The following is a 20,277-nucleotide window of genomic DNA, read 5'->3' on the forward strand; positions in this document are numbered from 1 at the left end:
CCTGGTACAACACATTTTCAGATGGGGGTCCGCAGCCAAATATATTCAGTTTGAGGGTCCTTGACACGAAACTACACTGAACTACACAAGCCAAGTGTCCATGATTATGCTTTCATTTAACTGAGAGTTACACAGAGGATTCCTTTTTTTTTTAAATTCCGTACGGCCAATGTGAGTCATGAAAAGAAAAACAGTGTCTATGAAAACACTAACAGTGCATTCATTGTGTGTGTGTGGTGTTCACGGTGTGTGTGTGTGTGTGTGTACGGCATGGCGGTGCGTGCAGGGCATGGCGGTAGCGGCTCGGTCCCAAGGTAAACACAAACAGAGGATCTGGGTCAACATCTCCATGTCAGGGATCAAGATCATTGACGAGAAGTCTGGAGTAAGTATATATGCATGCGCCCTTACATTTATTTCTACCTTTCGCTTTGCTTAGTTGCTTACCCAGAGACAGTACCCAATCAACCCCTCCGAGGGCCCTGGAGCTACAGCCCACCCCCCCCACCCCCGTTGCGTTGTCGCACCGTTACTTCTCCGAGCAAAAACGCAGGTCTCATTGAAAATGAACTATAGGCGCGTTTTATCGCTCGCCGTTTGCAAGGCCCTTAAGGCTGCTCCCCGACGCTGGATCTGATATCTTTGAGTCTTCTCACCACCAAGTGGTTAAGAAACTGTGTTGGACGACCAAAAACACTAGCAGGGGTTCCTGTGTTGTGTTAGATTGAAATCGGTGACCTATATGAATACGGTTTCGACGGAAGCAACAGCTGTACCCATTTGAAATAGTCTCGCACAGGCCTGGGCCATGGCTCAATGGTCCAGGCACCTTGGCTGGTAATCCAGTCTGGCAGTGTGCCGCGGGTTCGACTCCCGATCCCTACGGCCTTTACTGCATGTCACCCCCCCATCTTTCTCCCCATTTCCTGTCAGCCTGTCTGTCTGTCCCTCCATATAAAATAAAAGGCGAAAGCCACAAAAAAAAAACATAAAAATAATAATAAAAATAAATGGCCTCGCACAGGGTCCTGCAAGCTGCGGGCCCTGGAGCTTAAGCTCCAATAAATTCCATTGATAATCCGGGCCTGCCCAGAGACGTCATCGGTAGGGGCGAGTTTGGTCATTTCAAACTAGATTTCTAACTTTTATTATTGATTATGGATGAGATTACTGATGATGTCGTTGTGAGCTTGTTTGGAGGTCCTTGGGGGCAGACTCCTTGGTGAGGTAGGCTCTGATCCTCAGTGGTGGAAAGTAACTAAGTACATTTACTTAATTACTGTACTGAAGTCCAATTTTGCGATATTTGTACTTTGAGTAATTCCAATTTCCAATACTTTTACTCCTACTCCATTACATCTCAGAGACAAATATTGTACTTTTACTCCACTACGATTATTTGAAAACTTTATAAATAGTTACTAGTTACTTTGTAGATTTGGATTATTATTGTAAAAACGTACATTAACCACTTTAGCCCTATATCCATTTCGGCCATTATGAAAATAGCCGATCTGCAAGCTCACAATGTGACACGATGCGACCTGACCGGCAGCAGTGTGTGCCTTGAAGGACAGCGGACTGTCCAGGACAACAGCCAGGTTCCTGGGCAGTTTGAAGGACAGCTGACTGTCCAGGACAACAGCCAGGTTCCTGGGCAGTTTGAAGGACAGCTGACTGTCCAGGACAACAGCCAGGTTCCTGGGCAGTTTGAAGGACAGCTGACTGTCCAGGACAACAGCCAGGTTCCTGGGCAGTTTGAAGGACAGCTGACTGTCCAGGACAACAGCCAGGTTCCTGGGCAGTTTGAAGGACAGCTGACTGTCCAGGACAACAGCCAGGTTCCTGGGCAGTTTGAAGGACAGCGGACTGTCCAGGACAACAGCCAGGTTCCTGGGCAGTTTGAAGGACAGCTGACTGTCCAGGACAACAGCCAGGTTCCTGGGCAGTTTGAAGGACAGCTGACTGTCCAGGACAACAGCCAGGTCCCTGGGCAGTTTGAAGGACAGCTGACTGTCCAGGACAACAGCCAGGTCCCTGGGCAGTTTGAAGGACAGCTGACTGTCCAGGACAACAGCCAGGTTCCTGGGCAGTTTGAAGGACAGCTGACTGTCCAGGACAACAGCCAGGTTCCTGGGCAGTTTGAAGGACAGCGGACTGTCCAGGACAACAGCCAGGTTCCTGGGCAGTTTGAAGGACAGCTGACTGTCCAGGACAACAGCCAGGTTCCTGGGCAGTTTGAAGGACAGCGGACTGTCCAGGACAACAGCCAGGTTCCTGGGCAGTTTGAAGGACAGCGGACTGTCCAGGACAACAGCCAGGTTCCTGGGCAGTTTGAGCGACATGGTGGAAGTGGCCAGGGGAAAAGAGAAGCTCTAGACCAGGGGTTCTCAACGTTTTTGGCCGGGGACCCCCGAAAATGCTTTGGCAACGTCTCGGGACCCCCGCCCCGCCCCCTCCCGACCCCCAATATAAATTGACTGCTACAATAACCTTAAAACATTTTGGGGCGGGAACCCCTTTTGGTGTTTTAAGCATTGTTATAATTTAGCTATTTAAAAATAGCAGATCTACAAGCTGGTGGCGCGCTATGAGCTTGTAGGTCTGCTATTTTTGAAAAATCATGAATTAAAAAAAAAAAAAAAAAAACTTTTTTGGGGACCCCCTAAAATAATTTGGCGACCCCCCGAGGGGTCGCGACCCACGGGTTGAGAACCCCTGGTCTAGACTGTTCTATATCTCTGTTGAGCTTGAGGTGTGAGTTGTTAAAGCCTGCAGGCATGCAGGGATAAAAGGTCACGCTGACATTAAAAGGTAAAAGTTTAGTTTGAGATGCAGCACTTAGTTCCAGTAGGGAGGTAACGGTTATGAAATGAAAGACAGTACAGCACGGTATCTACCAAATTACCAGAGCAGGCGTACATGGTTTTCATGGTTTAGGCTCTTTGGTGTAGGCTCTTTTAAGCTATCATACTATATGGACCATCAGAAAAGAAAAGGAAAAAATGGAATACAACAAATACTGCCTTATTGAACTGTATGTCTTTTTCAATGAATAGCAAAGATATATTTTGCTATTTCTGGAAACTTTTTAAAATGTTTAAAACAGCAAACAGCACTGTGCTTCTCCCTGCTGAATAAAGCTATATTGTTGGTCTTGCTGTCCTTTCCCGCCAGGTCATTGAGCACGAACACATCGTCAATAAGATCTCCTTCATCGCCAGAGATGTAACAGACAACCGGGCGTTTGGTTACGTGTGCGGAGCTGAGGGGCAGCATCAGTTCTTTGCCATAAAGACTGGACAACAGGTAGTGCACGAACACACGCATGCACAGTGCACACACGCACTAAGACCTTAGACCTCAGCAGATTCTGAAAATGTCTTCTAAATCTGAACAGTTTTCGGAACCACGAAAAGTGGAAATGTATTGAAGTTGTTTGGTTTGGTGTGTTTTTTTCCTTTCACCACACAGGCAGAACCGTTGGTCATCGATCTGAAGGACCTGTTCCAGGTCATCTTCAACCAGAGGAAGAAAGAGGCCGAGGCATCACATAAGGTAACCCATGCTGCTGTAGTTAGTACAGTGCACGAAACCGGCTTAATCCAGTCAGGCCTGACGTCAAAATTTAAAAAAAAAAGGTTTTCTAAATCATGACAATTTTCGGAAAGATTTGAGGCACATTTTAACGATTTTTCAAAAATAGCAGACCTACAAGTTCATAGCGCGCCACTCGGTGGCGCGCTATGAGCTTGTAGATCTGCTATTTTTCAATAGCTAAATTATAACATAATGTTTAAAACACAAAGGGGTTCCCACCCAAAATGGTTTAATGGTTAATGTGGTTAAACGCTAACGTGACATGGATGCGTTCCAGGTCTCAATGGATTAAATGTGGCATATCTGACTGCTTCCATCTGGTCCTTGCATGTCACAACGTGTGCCATTTACGGTATGCAACACCAACGTGCTAAAAAGTACAAATCAGGCTTATACAGAATACAGACTGCCGTTTTCAGTTCTACGGTCACAGTTCCATGCTAGGTTGTCGTTGACCTGGTTTACAATTTAGGCATTTAGCAGACGCTCTTAATCCAGAGCGATTTACAATAAGCAAAAACAAAAAGCATGGCAATACATCACACACATAAAAAGTAGTTATCATGAAACATAACCTAAGAACGTAACAGTGGAATATAATGAAACTATACATCTAAACTATACATACTATACTGTACTATACATACTATGTAGTCATAGCACTATAAAGTGCTATGACTACATAAAATTAATAATAAAATCGTTGACCTGGTTTCCTCTTTCCAGGTGAGAGACAGTACATAGTATGTCCGTCTCAAGGCTATTTTCAGAATGCGGTTGTGGTCCCCCTCCGAGGACATGTCAGAGCCACTCAACCATGTCTAATTAACTTCCAGCACCGCATTGCAACAGTTTGCGTTGTTGTGACATATCTTCCCAAGGCATCCGTTACTTGGGGAATGCGTTGATCTTTCTCATGTCACTATAAGGCCTATTCAAACTACGGTTTTAGGTGATAAGATGACCAACGAAACGGTGGTTAGTAAAAACATCACGTCGCTTATCACCGCGGCGTGATGTCATGTTGTAGTTTATCACCGCGGCGTGATGTCATGTTGTAGTTTATCACCGTGGCGTGATGTCATGTTGTAGTTTTCCCAACCACCGCGGTGGTCACCTTATCACCAACAACTGTATGTATGAATAGGCCTTTAACCACTCGCCAGCATTACAGCAGAAGCAAATTAACACGACTGTTACGAATTAACACGACTGTTACGAATTAACACGACTGTTACGAATTAACACGACTGTTACGAATTAACACGACTGTGTTACTAAGTAATATATTACTGTATTATTACTTTCTCCAGCAACTAGTAGTATAAGGGCTATTGTTGACTGTAGGTTTAACCATTGTTCCAATAAAGTAAATGTTATTCTAAAAAGGACCTGGTTGTACCGGTTGTATTCAAGGTTCACTTTTTTTTCCTCTCCCATAGGAGAAATGTGTCTAGTAATGGTGCGTTCACACGGGCAGATACAAAGATACCATTCATTGTCAATTGAAGCGAGCGACGTGAAGCTAGGAAGCAAATCTGGCGTTTGTAGCTGCATGCTGCAAAAGATACAAAGCTACAAATTTGAATCTGAGCTGCGTTCAACTTCAGATGCAAAACTACAAAGCTACAACTGTATCTGCAATTTTGTTTTATCCCCCCCCCCCCCCCGCATTTTTCATCCTTTCATAACCCATTTAGGCCTGACCTCAAAATTAAAAAAGAATCTTCTAAATCCTCCAGTTTTCTGAAATAAATATTTTCACAATCTTTCAAAAATAGCAGACCTACAAGCTCATAGCGCGCCACTCGGTGGCGCGCTATGAGCTTGTAGATCTGCTATTTTTCAATAGCTAAATTACAACATAATGTTTAAAACACCAAAAGGGGTTCCCGCCCAAAATGGGATAACTAGTTTTGATACCATGTAACAAGTAAAGAGTAAAACTATGACACTTCCGGAGTAGCTTTCCCAACAGTGGTAATAGAGTTGGATCTGGGTTTTTTTAGGCTGTGCTGCTTTGACTTCCAGATGCTTTAGAGATGCTTGCAAATGCTGCTGTGAGCTCTCCCAAGCTTTACACTGATGGCTTAGAGCCATTCCCAGTACAGGAAAGCGCAAATTACAGCGTTGGCAAGGTTTCGGGGGGCAGATTCACATCTTGAACGTGAACAAGGGGTTACTTCACAGAAACAAACGTAGATATTTGTAGATATTCGATTAATGATAGTAGTTTTCTGCACTGCAACTGTCTGTTGTAAAGATTTGCACTAACTGTCTTCATCCGTGTGTGTGTGTGTGTGTGTGTGTGTGTGTGTGTGTGTGTGTGTGTGTGTGTGTGTGTGTGTGTGTGTGTGTGTGTGTGTGTGTGTGTGTGTGTGTGTTTGCAGGGTGAAAATAGCAGCACAGTAGTTGAGGTAAGAGGTTGTCTGTCTTCTTGTGGTTCCAATTCAAGAAGAAGTGTTGCCAAATGCAACGTCTGACCCACTGAATTCTACTTTCAGAATGGAAGTGATGCCTTGCTAAGTGTTGAAGCAGGACAGAAAACTGCTAAAGTAAGTGTTTTTGCTCTTGTCCACAAGTTTAATCATTTATTAGTATAATTGTAGATGATCAACCCGACATTCATCGTTGTTGCACCACATTGTCCAACTGAGGGCTGGCGTGTATTGCTTATTAACAACCTAATAACAATCTACCTTCTAGTCACCCTGGCATCCCACAAAATAAATGTTCATAATCATATTCTTAATAGCCAAATAATAAAACAGGGCTCACATGAGGATGATACCCTTTTTGTAGTATTTGTTTTCCAGTTCAGGTTAAAATCTTCAGCCGATTAGAAACATGACAAGACTGCATAAGTCTGACCCTATAAGACACTGATGTAAGCAACACGGCTGCAGCTGATGAATAATGGATGTTTTAGATAGATGTTTGTTGACCACTGTACTGTCCATGCTCGCATATCATATACTGATGGATTTGGACACCACAGTCAGTGTTGTTTTTGGCAGCAAATTTCTATTTTGAAACGTTTTCATTTAGTTTTAGTCACATTTTAGTCAACTGGAATGTTTTAGTGTTTAGTCTAGTTTAAGTCGACTAAATATCATAAGAATTTTTGTCGACTAAATCTACAGTTGATTTTGCACTTGCTTAAAATAGCCGATCTACAAGCTTGTAGATCTGCTATTTTCAGCATGCAACCAAGTGTAAAATTACTGGATCTCTTGTCCACTAGGCCCTTCCTAACATTTTAGTCTAGTTTTTCGTTGTATAAATAATTATGTTTATAGAGCGTCGCAGTCCCGCCCCCTTTCATGACGACGACAGGCCCAGGAAATAATTCCCCATTCATTTTTCCCATAGACATTTCAAAAAGTATTTATTTGGAGACCTTCAAAGCCTCGGACAAAGCCAACTTGGATCGTGACAAATCATGACAACACAATATTTTGTGTTCTGTGTTCTAATTATTTGTTCGCCCCAAACAATTGTGTTTGTTGTCATGATTTGTCACGATCCGAGTTGGCATAATTTGTTCGATGCTTACAGACTTTAAATAAATACTTTTTGAAATGTCTATGGGAAAAATGCATGGGGAATTATTTCCTGGGCCTGTCGTCGGTTCTGAAAGGGGGGCGGGACTGTGACGCTCTATAGGGCTGGTTAAGTATTGATGTCACATGCGGTTAAGTGTGAAATGGCTTTAGCTTGTGTTGATTCCTCACAATGGGCAAGTACTGTAGTATGGAAGCTATACCAATCAACACAAGCTCATCACCCTCTCGCTCAATGTTACCAGTGCATACACACTGGGAAAACAACCGTTGGGTATACGTTCAAAATGACAAAATGAAGCTGTCCAACTCACTACTAATGTAAATCTCTCTGTCCTTTACTACTGTCCAGCCCGTGGAACAGCTTGACCTGTTTGGCGACATGTCAACCCCTCCAGACATCCACTCTCCCACAGTACGTATGCTGCTACAGAGTATATGACCAGTATGGTCAACTTTCTCTGGTACATAGAGAGAGAGAGAGGTTCTACAGTCTATTATTACTAGCTCTGGTCCATAGCCCTAATACCCTTTGCTGCCGTTGCATTTAAGGCTATGGGGCCGTTCTCTTCCTGGCTCGCATGAAACGCAGACCAGCCTCTCCTCTGTTTACGAAAATAAAAAAAGAACGTTTCACCTACTCACCAATACAAAGGCGGCTTGTGTAATTAGAAAGCCTACTTTCCTTAGTGGACACACTCTGAGCCCACCACCACACATATAAAATGCACTTTTTGGCCAGAAAGGGATTTTATTTTCACCGGGGGAAAAAAATACTTTTAGAAAAAAAATCCCCTTCTGGTGTGGTGGGGGGCTCAGAGTGCGTCGACTAAGGAAAGTAGGCTTTCTAATAACACAAGCCGCCTTTGTATTGGTGAGTAGGTAAAACGTTATTTTTATTTCCACAACAGAGGAGAGGCTGATCTGCATTTCATGCAACTTTATTACTAGGATAGTAAATATGTGAAAAAAACCCTCCACAACATCCTGTCAGCTGTCAACTCATCACTCGGAGTAGAGGCAGAGCCACGTGACACTTTGGTCGATACGTCTCGGTCGACAATCATGCAGCTCAGAGCTCACATGTCCTGATCTTTCTATCACTTTGAACAGCAGTTATATAGAACAGATGTTCAGAGAAATGTCGCCCCCTTCAGGGCAGCTGTGCTATCGTTTGCCGCCTGTATTATAATGTGAAAGCATTGCGCTCCACCCAGAGGCTGCCTTAGGCAAATCCATGCTTTTCTGGAACAAATTGATCACTTATGATAAAGCAGATGATTATTGGAACCTTATTTGTTCTTTCTTTAACCCATTTTGACCTGAGATCAGATTCTAAAAATGTCTTCTACATCCTGACAGTTTTCTGAAAAAGCTATGTTTCTATGTCAGTCGTTTTTCGATTTTTCAAAAATAGCAGACCTACAAGCTCGTAGCGCGCCACTCGGTGGCGCGCTATGAGCTTGTAGATCTGCTATTTTTCAATAGCTAAAGCATAACATAATGCTAACACCAAAAGGGGTTCCCGCCCAAAATGGGTTAATTTCAACTGTATTATTATTATTACACAAAACAGTGTAACAGAGTTATTTAGTTATTGTATACCAGGCCCGTTTCAATTGAAACAGAAGCCAATAAGGCCGCCTCTGGCTCCACTGCACTACAGCACCGCTCAAATCATTCTACATATCAATAGTCTGAAACTCAAATGTTCTACTTTTGACTGTAAAAAAAAAAGAAAAAGAGATGAATTATGGATTTGTTTTAATAATTGAGTTTCTGATCATTGATATCAGTATCCTATTCATCAATCATGTTAAAACTGTCATATCTTTACATTATCATGTGATTATTAATTTTGCTCTTTTTAACAATTTCTCATCTCTTCCAACAGAACCGATTCATAATCATAAATCTGTCTTTTCTCCCCCCCCAAATTTCTCTCTTCCTCCCCCCCCCCACCACCACCACCACCCCCACCACCACCATCCCCCCCCATGTTAACCCAGGAATCTAATGATATTCTCTTGCTGGACTTGTCCTCTGAAGTCGACAGCAATCAGAACTGTATAAAGGGAAACCCCTTTGTGACTTCCTGTGCCTCGTCTAACCTCTGGGCTTCTCCGCACACAGAGAACCCCTTTTCCTCCTCCGCGTTTGGCTTCTTTCCAACCCCAGACACTGACCCTTTCAAAGACGACCCCCTTTCTCATTCACCCGGCCAATCGGCATCCCATAATAACCCTCACATCTCTCTCGCCGCGGCCGCCAATCAGGCCGCTGCGGCGCTGCCGCCGCCCGCCATTACCAAGACAATCATGAATGGCCTCGGGGACTCGTCTCAGCTCAACGGGTTGTCCAGCGAGAGCGTGATCCTAGCGCTTAGCAATGGCCACTGGCCACTAGGGGGCGTGATATCGCATGGACCCAACAGCGCCTCCGCGGAGGAGGACAGTTGCGTCGGACCGGCGGCGGTGGCGCTCTCCGCCCAGAACCCGTTTCTCGACGCGTCTTCTTCTTCCTCCGTGAAAAGCGTCGCTCTTCTTTCTAACGGCGTAGTGTGTGAGCCGCAAGCGCCAGTGCCGCCCCGCGGTGGTGGCGGCGGCAAGGAGTCGGTTGTCATTAGCCCACCGCCGCAGAACGCTAAGGCCGGACGAGGTCGACGGAGAGCACAGGTGAAAACCCACTGCTCCATGCATCAGATATATATAGCGTCCACGTCGCGTCCGAAACCTTGTATGTCCAAAGCGGTTATACAATTATTTCATTCAAATGAAAAATTCAATTACATTTTTAACCCATTTAGGCCTGACGTCGAAATAAAAAAAATAAGTCTTCTGAAAGAATATATATATTCAAAGATTTTATGCCGCATTTTCACGATTTAAAAAAAATAGCAGACCTACAAGCTCGTAGCGCACCACCGAGTGGCGCGCTATGAGCTTGTAGATCTGCTATTTTTCAATAGCTAAAGTATAACATAATGCTTAGTTATAAAACACCAAAAGGGGTTCCCGCCCAGAATGGGTTAAGAACTGATTCCGGTTGACCTAATGGAGTTATGAAATGTAGTCACAAGCTCTAACACGTGGCTAATAATCGGGTAAAAAAAAAAACGTTCAACTTGGCATCCCGATTTTGTCCATGCGTGGAATATTTAACCCACTTAGGACAGGAACGCCTTTTTGGGGGTTGTTACCTTTCAAGACGGTTGTTGCCATGTACATTATATAGCAGCAACATCATTATTTTTCTTTTTAATTTTTGAATAACGTTTTTCAGAAACTTAGGTCATTTTTGGAATCAGCCTGAGGTATATAAATGGTTTGAGAACTGTGCTGTGAACTGGCAGATCTCGGATTTTCACAATTCTCTAAACTTAAAGCTGCTATAGGCAATAATAAAAAAAGGTCATTAACATTTTAATGACCTTTTTATTTTTTTGGTATTCAGACAGTCAGCAAAGGGTAGAACGCTCCCAAAAAATGTAGTCTCTGTGACACATCTAGGGGCCGCAAACTGCATTCAAAGATCTTCCTAGAAGCTTTGTCATTGGTCGATTTGCTTCCTGATTGGTTGGCCACTGCGACCGGGTTTTTTTCGACCAATGACAAAGCTTCTAGGAACATCTTTGAATGCAGATTGCGGCCCCTAGATGTGTCACAGAGACTAAATTATTTTTGGGAGCGTTCTACCCATTGCTGGATGTCTGAATACCAAAAAAATAAGTCATTAATATTTTGACATATTATTGCTTATAGCAGCTTTAAGTATACGGTTAAATACAAGTATTTATAAAACCCACAGACACATAAAGTCTGACCGATAGTATCGATCTATTAAATAAAATCTAATAAATAAATATGGAGATACAAGGTTTCCGCCTGACAGTGATGTAACAGTAATGTTGCATGTTTGGATGGTAATGGTTTCTGTTCTGCACAGTTTGCACACCTCCAAAACCACAATTGGTTTCCTAACCCCTCCCTTTCTGAACATTGGGGTTTTTTTTTTCCTTGGCCTGTGGTGATGTTTGTACTAAGTTTAGATTACAGCATTCTCAACAAAATTCCAAGGACCCCTGGTTTGGCGGCCGGGTTTTACCTTTTCCTTACTGTTTTTCTACAGGTTTACGTTACGTTTTTTTTTAGGTTTAGGTTACGTTTCCACACTGTAAAAAACCCTCCGTTCATTTAACTCTGGAGGTCCTCAGACCTGAGTTGACGTTGAGAACCAGGGATTTAAAAGCCTTTAAGAACCCTCCTACCAGTGACATCATCGGTAGGCAGGTTGGGTACTTTTTGAGTGGTGTAAACCACTCCTACGACTGGCTTTGTTAGTGCAGAAAAAATGAGCATGGTTGCTATGTGCACCCTGTTCACCCGGGTGTGATTTCATTACGTCAGACATGATTTTTGAGTGGTGTAAATCACTCCTACAACTGGCTTTGTTAGTCTGTGCAGAAAAAATGAGCATGGTTGCTATGTTCACCCTGTTCACCCGGGTGTGATTTCATTACGTCAGACATGATTTCATTACGTCAGACAGGCTATATTACACCACTCAGTTCACATGGGTGTGATTTTATTTAAATAAGTGTTTCTTTTTGAGTGGTGTAAACCACTCCTACAACTGGCTTTGTTAGTTTGTCTGTCTGTCTGTTCGTACCAAAAAATGAGCATGGTTGCTATGGTCACTCAGTTCACACGGGTGTGATTTCATTACGTCAGACATTACGTCAGACCACAGCTGATCAGGCTATATAATACCTTACACCACTCAGTTCACACGGGTGTGATTTTTATTTTTTGAAGGGGCGCTAGCCCTTCCTATGTCCAGCTTTGAGGGTTTGTGTAAACACAAACATTGTGGCAACACAAACATTGAATGCCAGTGACAATGAATGGCCAGCTTTGAGTGTTTGTGTAAACACACAAACATTGAAGACGAAGGTGAGGACACAAATTGTGATTGGCCTGAATGAGTAGGATGATAAGAGCACCCCTCACTTCACACGGGTGTGATTTTTTTCCTATTAATGCGAGAACAATGGCTTCTATTATAGAATGATAGCTTTCCAGGAATAGAAAGCCTGCCGTTTCTATTAGCTTGGATTCCCCATCGATGATGTCACTGGTAGGTTCTGAACTCTGCATTACAATATAAATTGGTGGTCCCAGAGATATAAATGCCGTTAAAGGGGGGTCCGTACTCCGTAGATTAATGCATGTCAAAACTGGGGGTCCTTGAAATTAAACGGGTAAATAATCACTGGTAGAGTCGTACAAACCTTCTCTTATGGGGGGGTCCCTGGCATATCTTTTCAAATGGGGGTCCGCAGACTAATTCATTAGTGTCAATTTGGGGGTCCTTGACATGAAAAGGTTTGAGAACCACTGCCATAGCCCACCAATGAGACACAGAGAGACCATTTTCCACCGAGGTTGAACCAATTCGGTCCCCCCCCCCCCCCCCCCACCTAATATTGAACCAGTATTCAGTGTTTGTTTCCACTGAAAATGAAATGGTTCGGAACTGGAACCATTTCCCCCCCCCGTTCCCTGACCAGTAAGGTGACAGTGTGAGTTGACAGAAATTGTACCATTTTATAATGAGCATTATAAAAAAAATCACACCCGTGTGAACTGAGTGGTGCAAGGTCTTATATAGCCTGATCAGCTGTGGTCTGACGTAATGTCAGTGACCATAGTAACCATACTCATTTTTTTTTTTACACAACACATACAGGTACACACATACATAGACACAAACATAGATACAGACAAAGCTGGTTGTTAGAGTGGTTTGCACCACTCAAAAATAATGTGAAGATAGGTTGAAAATAGGCGAGGGTTTTGTTGTGTGCTCTACCTACATGCTTCGTTCTAACAGGGATGGGAGTCTAGCTGCACTGTCTGTCTGTCTGTCTGTAGGGCTTTGCATGCTCGTCTAACTCGACCTGTAACCGTCCTGTTCAACAATCAACTCTTGTTTTCCATTTTCATCTTTGCTCATCATATGCCATTTCATAACGTTCATGCTTCAGTGAGTAAAGCGGTGGTAAGTTACGACGTTATGACCATTTTATGCCTTTTAATGAAACAAGTATTTCTGTCAAACGTAATTGATAGTTAGCTAAATTATGTTAGATTACAAAAACCCAAACAAGTGTGTTTACAATACAACCGATGCATTACAAATACAATTCAAGTTAAGATCGTTATAGTCATTGAGGCTGCAGCATTCTGACGGATTTTCTTTGTTGACTCCGTGGAAAGTCTACAAACAGCGACCTGTTTGGAGCAGACCTGTTCGCTGAGCCTGGGCAGAGCGATGGCTCACCTGAGGCAGTCGACAGTCTCTTCAACAACACACCTGCCAGCTCCGTGGCTTCCTCCATCGCTGCTCTTGGTACGTCTAAGATACTTTGATGCTTTTTGACGAGATAACCCGTTCCGCGTCTCACCGATTACTGACCCTGACAAGCCTGTTCCCATTCTGTCCTTCAGGTAATCTCCAGCTCGGTCCTGCGGTCACCAGCGCCGGCCTATGGGGAGCCCCCACCTCTGTCCACTCCATGTTCCCCTCCATGCCAGGCGTGGGCTCTCCGATGACACTCCAAGGCCATCAGCCCGCCTTCCCCCAGCCGTCTGCCTTCGGCGGCCTGCCCATACCGCCGGGCATCTGGGGTCAACAGATGCCGCCTCAGTACGGCGCCCCGCCCGCCTCCCAGCCCCAACTCTGGGGCCAGCCTCCTCCGCAAGTTGGACCCATGGGCTGGGGTCAGCCCCCCATGGCCAACCCCTTTCAGCCTAGCCATTTCCCCATGATGGGCGAACACCTGCAGGGTCCTCCGCGACCCCCTCCGCGACCACCCGTCAAAGAGGCTCCTCCGAAGGTGGAGAATAGCGCCTTCACGGCGCTGGACCCGCTCGGAGAGAAGGAGAAGAAGATGGGGAAGGACATGTTTAAAGACTTCCAGATCGCCAAGCCGCCGCCCGCCATCCCGGCCAGGAAGGGGGAGGCCCCTAGCACCAACGGAGGCGGCGGAGCGTTCGACCAATACTTTTCGAATAAAGTGGGCTTGCCTCAGGACGTCGCGGATCACGACGACTTTGACATCCACCAAATGTCAGCGGTTGTCAACGGTAAAGCACAATGTTTACTGCTCCAATATAGTAGTAAAATATTATTTAAAGGTACAATTTGCAGATTTGAACCTGAAAAATCTTGATATGTGAAAATGTGACATCCCAATGGGTCTCGAAAGTGCTCTCTTTTTGATTCGACTTGCTAGCAACCATAACACAATGAAGGGTTAAAAAAATACAATAAGAGGATCGAAACTCCATTGTGTTCCTCTCACAAAAAAATAAAGAACCTAGACATACAGTACATAAAACAAATAGTCAATTACTCAAGTACATTTTGAATACCGGACTAATGTATAGTAATTCTTCCACCACTGCGAATGTTCTCTGAATGTCACCTGGCTGTGTCATATTATAGTTATGTTATGTTGTCTGTTATAGATGCCCCTGCTGCAGTTCTAGCTACAAGCCTCAACCCTCTGTCTGTCTGTCTGTCTGTTGTAGATGCCCCTGCTGCAGTTCTAGCTCCAAGCCTCAACCCTCTGTCTGTCTGTCTGTTGTAGATGCCCCTGCTGCAGTTCTAGCTCCAAGCCTCAACCATCTGTCTGTCTGTCTGTTGTAGACGCCCCTGTTGCAGTTCTAGCTACAAGCCTCAACCATCTGTCTGTCTGTCTGTCTGTCTGTCTGTTGTAGACGCCCCTGCTGCAGTTCTAGCTCCAAGCCTCAACCATCTGTCTGTCTGTCTGTTGTAGACGCCCCTGTTGCAGTTCTAGCTCCAAGCCTCAACCATCTGTCTGTGTCTGTCTGTTGTAGATGCCCCTGTTGCAGTTCTAGCTACAAGCCTCAACCATCTGTCTGTCTGTCTGTTGTAGACGCCCCTGTTGCAGTTCTAGCTCCAAGCCTCAACCATCTGTCTGTCTGTCTGTTGTAGACGCCCCTGTTGCAGTTCTAGCTCCAAGCCTCAACCATCTGTCTGTCTGTTGTAGACGCCCCTGTTGCAGTTCTAGCTCCAAGCCTCAACCCTCTGTCTGTCTGTCTGTTATAGACGCCCCTGTTGCAGTTCTAGCTCCAAGCCTCAACCATCTGTCTGTCTGTCTGTCTGTTGTAGACACCCCTGCTGCAGTTCTAGCTCCAAGCCTCAACCATCTGTCTGTCTGTCTGTCTGTTGTAGACGCCCCTGTTGCAGTTCTAGCTCCAAGCCTCAACCATCTGTCTGTCTGTCTGTTATAGATGCCCCTGCTGCAGTTCTAGCTCCAAGCCTCAACCATCTGTCTGTCTGTCTGTCTGTCTGTCTGTTGTAGATGCCCCTGCTGCAGTTCTAGCTCCAAGCCTCAACCATCTGTCTGTCTGTCTGTTGTAGATGCCCCTGCTGCAGTTCTAGCTACAAGCCTCAACCATCTGTCTGTCTGTCTGTCTGTTGTAGATGCCCCTGCTGCAGTTCTAGCAACAAGCCTCAACCCTCTGTCTGTCTGTCTGTCTGTTGTAGACGCCCCTGTTGCAGTTCTAGCTCCAAGCCTCAACCCTCTGTCTGTTGTCTGTTATAGACGCCCCTGTTGCAGTTCTAGCTCCAAGCCTCAACCCTCTGTCTGTCTGTCTGTTGTAGACGCCCCTGCTGCAGTTCTAGCTCCATGCCTCGCCCCGGGCCTCCTAGACGATGCTTTCTCTCTGGCTCCAGCCGCAGCCCCAGCCCCGTCACAAGGCTTCAACCAGAGCATCTTTGACGAAGCCTTTGGAGCGCCGCCCATCGCCATGGTCAGTGCTGTAAAAAGCAGTGGTTTTCTAGCCAGTGGTCCGGGGACCACCAGTGGTCCTTGAGCCTGAGGGGGTTGGTCCACAGCTAATTGATGAGTGAGAGTTGGCAACCAAACGGACCCTTATTCGATCATTAACTCTTGAGAGCGTTTGTTCTTTTTTTAATGTTTTTCAGGGATAAACTGGAAAAAGCACGAAGCTAAAAAGGGCACACTGGCTTGTTATTTGCCTCCACAGGTTCTTCCTCCCATGTTTGCCGACATGTCCTGTGTCAGCTGTCAGCAGTAGAATGTAATCTACACTGTAAAATCCTCTTTATTTAACGCAGAATGTACGAATGGCGTCGTGGTTTCATTTTGACCAGAATTACAGACCTATTAGGGTCCATTTGGGTACTAACTATCAGTCATTTATTTTAGCTGCGGACCCCCTCAAGGAACCTTGGGGGGTCCAGTGATCTTGACCATTCTAATGGGAGTGATTTTTTTATTTTTACATGAACCAATAACCACTTGAACCCTGGCCTCACATCCCTATTCTGGGGGGAACATTGGCCCGAAAATAGCAGATATACAAGCTGCGATGCGACGCGTTGTGATCTTGTAGATCGGCTATTTTCGGCGAAGAGGTTTAGTGTTCATGGAATAAGGAGCAGACCAAGTACTGAGCCAAAGGTCAAGTTTACAAAGTAAAGTGGTTAACACTCCGATTGCCCGGGGTTATTTAATCCATTAAATCATAGCACCCGGCGATTTATAGTAGCGGAGCACTTTCACCGACGGACCGGATGTTATTCCGGATGTGGCTGTAGCAGCTAAATGCCAGAAACACACAAAGTGCTAGCCCTGAATGACCATAACAGGTCTGTAACTCTGAGAGTGAGTGTGTACAATTGGAAACAAATGGACTATTTGGTTCCATTTGTACACACTCAGAGTTATGGGGGTCCTTGGAAATTAAACATTTAAGAACCACTAGTACTAGTTAGGACTCCTAGGGCAGTATTATGCGTGTCTTAAGTACCAGGTCTTATGACTTAACTTAAGACCTGGAGGCGTGATCAATGCTGTTTGGCCACTCAGAATAGCCAAATGGCAGTGATCACGCCTCCAGGTCTTAAGTTAAGTAATAAGACCTGGTACTTAAGACACGCATAATACTGCCCCTAATGTGCCATAGTGTCATGGTAAATCAGAGAGTGTACAGAATGGAATCAAATGGACCCGTACACTCTCAGAGTTAAATTAACAGTGATTTTACAATATAAGCTGGGGTCCCAGAGATAGAAATGCCATTAAATGTGGGCCCGTAGACTAATGCAGGTCAAACTGGGGGTCCTTGAAATTAAAATGGTTGAAAATCACTGCTAGAGCCGTAAACATCTTCTCCTGTGGGGTGGTCCGAGGCCATATATTTTAACCCATTTTGACCTGAGATCAGATTCTAAAAATGTCTTCTACATCCTGACAGTTTTCTGAAAAAGCTATGTTTCTATGTCAGTGGTTCTTCAATTTTTCAAAAATAGCAGATCTACAAGCTCGTAGCGCGCTACTCGGTGGCGCGCTATGAGCTTGTAGATCTACTATTTTCAATAGCTAAAGCATAACATAATGCTAACACCAAAAGGGGTTCCCGCCCAAAATGGGTTAAAATGGGGGTCCACGGCCTAATACATGTCGATTTGGGGGTCCTTGACATGAAACAGTTTGACAACCAGTGCTCTTCTAATCTGATGTCTGTCCTCACAGAGCCCCCCTGCTGTCCAGACGTCTGGCTCTTCTGATCCGTTTGGAGACCCGTTTGGAAACCCATTCGCTTGACCACACCATCCACACGTGAGTGTACATGTTTATCCCAGTTCAGAGCAGTGGGGCTACAACAGGGTTGAAATTAGTCCAGTTCAGAGCAGTGGGGCTACAACAGGGTTAAAACTAGTCCAGGTTCACCGTAAGATTAAGAGGTTGGTTTAAAACTAAATCTGTAACTGGATTAATAGATAATAAAATAAAATGAATAGATAAACCTAGATTTAAACCAGGCTAAAAGCTTATCATTATTTTTGGTGCAACCAACGCGTGTCGTGATATGACGCGCTGCAAGCATGTAGATCGGCTATTTAAAAAAAAATGCTTTGATAAAATAATTTGGAAAGATTTCAGTACTTGGTATCTAGTATTTCTACATTGTCTACTTTTACTCAAGTGGAGAAAAAAAACAAGCCCAAAATGACAGTCATATTTCACACAAAGTATCTGGTTGCCTAGAGACGAGGAAGCCAATCAGAAAGATAGGTGACTACGGCAGCCAATGGCTGCCGTAGTCACTAAGTTGCAATAAGTTGCCACTACCAACCTGATAGAAAGTAGACCAGCCTGCTTTGCACTTTGCAGCTGGTAAAAATAAAATAAAACGCTAGTGTGTATTGTTCTTACATTATTTCTCTCTCTCTCTCTCTCTCTCTCGTTGGTTCTCCCAGGGGCCAGTTGATCTGAGTAGCAAGGATCTTCATCAGATGCCATCTTGTAAACCAGCTGCTACACTGTGCGGCAGACAATCCAAATGATCAACTCTTATTGTTATTAGTATTCCACATTCACACGTCCTCTCCTCACCTCTCTTTTACAAATCTACGTTAACATCTCCACCCCTATCTTGTTTATTTTTTTTAATGTTTGTTTGTTTTCTATCCAATCAGTAGTTTTGTTTTTTTCTGAGCACCACTGAATGAAATGTAAAAGGAAATGCAAAGATCATGCTCTACTGAAGGGATGAAGACAGTGTCAGGGATATAAAGCATTATCCAATGATCTCCAATGCTGATATTGTCTAAATAAAATACAATCATTATTTTGGTTTTTGTGATATGAATTTTATTTACAGGCGGCTGTGGCTCAGGAGGTAGAGCAGGTCGTCCAATGATCCCTGAGTCGGCGGTTCGAATCCCGGCTCCTCCTGTCCACATGTCGAAGTGTCCTTGGGCAAGACACTGAACCCTACATTGCCTCCAATGTGTCGGTCGGTGTGAGCTCGCCACCATTGGTGTGTGAATGTGGGAAGTGAGTGACGCTGGCGTCGACTGTTCGCCGCTTCACCTCCCAATGTATGAATGAATGAACCATTGTAAAGCGCTTTGAGCACTTGGAAAAGCGCTATAAAAATGCAATTCATTATTATTATTCATTATCATTACTTTACTATTTACTCATTTTGAGGCACGAGGTTGCAATCCACTTGAATAGATTAATTAAATCATGATTCCTGTCAATTTCTGGTCTATTTGGGTCAGTGCCTCACTCATTCCTATTGAGCATTGAACACTGCAATAGAGGGAATACTGGTGGAATATGAAAAGTATGCTGAAGTTGAATGTCTTATTTCTTAAAAACTAAATGCATGGGAATAGGCTCTAAATATGCCCTTCAGGACAGATCAGAAATGATTAAGCCTCTCTTTGAGTAGCCTCGGTCCCAGGCTCACTTAACTGCGAAAAAGAAGAGCCTGGTCACAACCTAAGGCAGAGAAGCTATCGAAAGGCCCCCGGAAGTTAACGTTTTTTGACCAATCGCAGCGTTGTGTTCCCGAAAATGTATTCCCGCTGAAATGATCATTGGGTGGGGACTAGTAAACACAGCCGCACCGCGTGACGTAGTTATCTTACACGCAACACTTCCGCCACTTCCGCTGATAGTCTTTTCAGCGTAGGTCTTGCCCAGGGTGCTCTTTGAGCAGGTGAAAGAAACATTTTGGTCACTTGATGACACACCCTCACGACCACACGCAGATTCATAATAGTAGCCTACATCTCTGCCATTAGAAGAAGTGCTCATCTGCAAACTAACAGAGACAATTAGTCGACTAGCCAATAGCCATACAATCTATTATCTGGCCTAGAACAGAGCCATAGAGTACAGACAGAGTTACGCAAACTCCGTTCACTTCATGGGGCCAGTCCAATACACTGACACCACGCTAGACAGGAACGCCCAAAAACGTCACATCCGGGGTAAGAATTTAACCCCGGAATTTTCTATGGCTGCCAATGCAACTTGGTCCAATCTATGCCGATGCTATCTAACTTGCGGAGGTAGCGTGCCTTGTCCACGGGCAACAGATCTTTCAACGTATGGCATTGCAAATACGTTTGATAATCGCTACTCTGCTCAATATTGTTTTGAAAATGCCGCCAATTGCATTGCAGTGAACGAGCGAAAATCACAACTTCCCCCGTTTGTGGGCGGAGTCACAGTTTGAGGCGCTGTTTACACGTCGTG

General features: G+C 44.5%; 2 protein-coding genes across 7 annotated transcripts in view; one reads left to right on the plus strand and one right to left on the minus strand.

The window, feature by feature from the left end:
- dab2 (DAB adaptor protein 2) overlaps positions 1–18,859 on the plus strand; it is a 31,768-nt gene extending 12,909 nt beyond the window's left edge. The window contains exons 4-15 of one of the 4 annotated variants that reach the window (XM_079524978.1): positions 287–385; positions 3,178–3,309; positions 3,475–3,558; positions 5,991–6,017; positions 6,105–6,155; positions 7,516–7,578; positions 9,173–9,838; positions 13,442–13,574; positions 13,673–14,311; positions 15,858–16,006; positions 17,755–17,841; positions 18,483–18,859. In XM_079524978.1, the coding sequence (XP_079381104.1) occupies positions 287–385; positions 3,178–3,309; positions 3,475–3,558; positions 5,991–6,017; positions 6,105–6,155; positions 7,516–7,578; positions 9,173–9,838; positions 13,442–13,574; positions 13,673–14,311; positions 15,858–16,006; positions 17,755–17,826 (2,115 nt within the window). In that variant the 3' untranslated portion in view covers positions 17,827–17,841; positions 18,483–18,859. Of the gene's footprint in view, positions 1–286; positions 386–3,177; positions 3,310–3,474; positions 3,586–5,990; positions 6,018–6,104; positions 6,156–7,515; positions 7,579–9,172; positions 9,839–13,441; positions 13,575–13,672; positions 14,312–15,857; positions 16,007–17,754; positions 17,842–18,482 lie in introns of all 4 variants that reach the window. The other 3 variants (XM_079524979.1, XM_079524980.1, XM_079524981.1) reach the window with 3 other exon arrangements.
- The window catches only part of c9 (complement component 9), a 60,753-nt gene that overhangs the window by 39,539 nt on the left and 937 nt on the right, over positions 1–20,277 (minus strand). Inside the window, exon 2 of one of the 3 annotated variants that reach the window (XM_079524983.1) lies at positions 18,439–18,545. The exons of the other annotated variants lie outside the window; for them this stretch is intronic. The gene's annotated coding sequence lies outside the window, so the exon portion shown is untranslated. The remainder of the gene's footprint in view (positions 1–18,438; positions 18,546–20,277) is intronic. 3 annotated transcript variants of the gene reach the window in all.

Source organism: Electrona antarctica (assembly GCF_951216825.1).
Source record: "Electrona antarctica genome assembly, chromosome: 16".
Taxonomy (NCBI): Eukaryota; Metazoa; Chordata; class Actinopteri; order Myctophiformes; family Myctophidae; genus Electrona; species Electrona antarctica.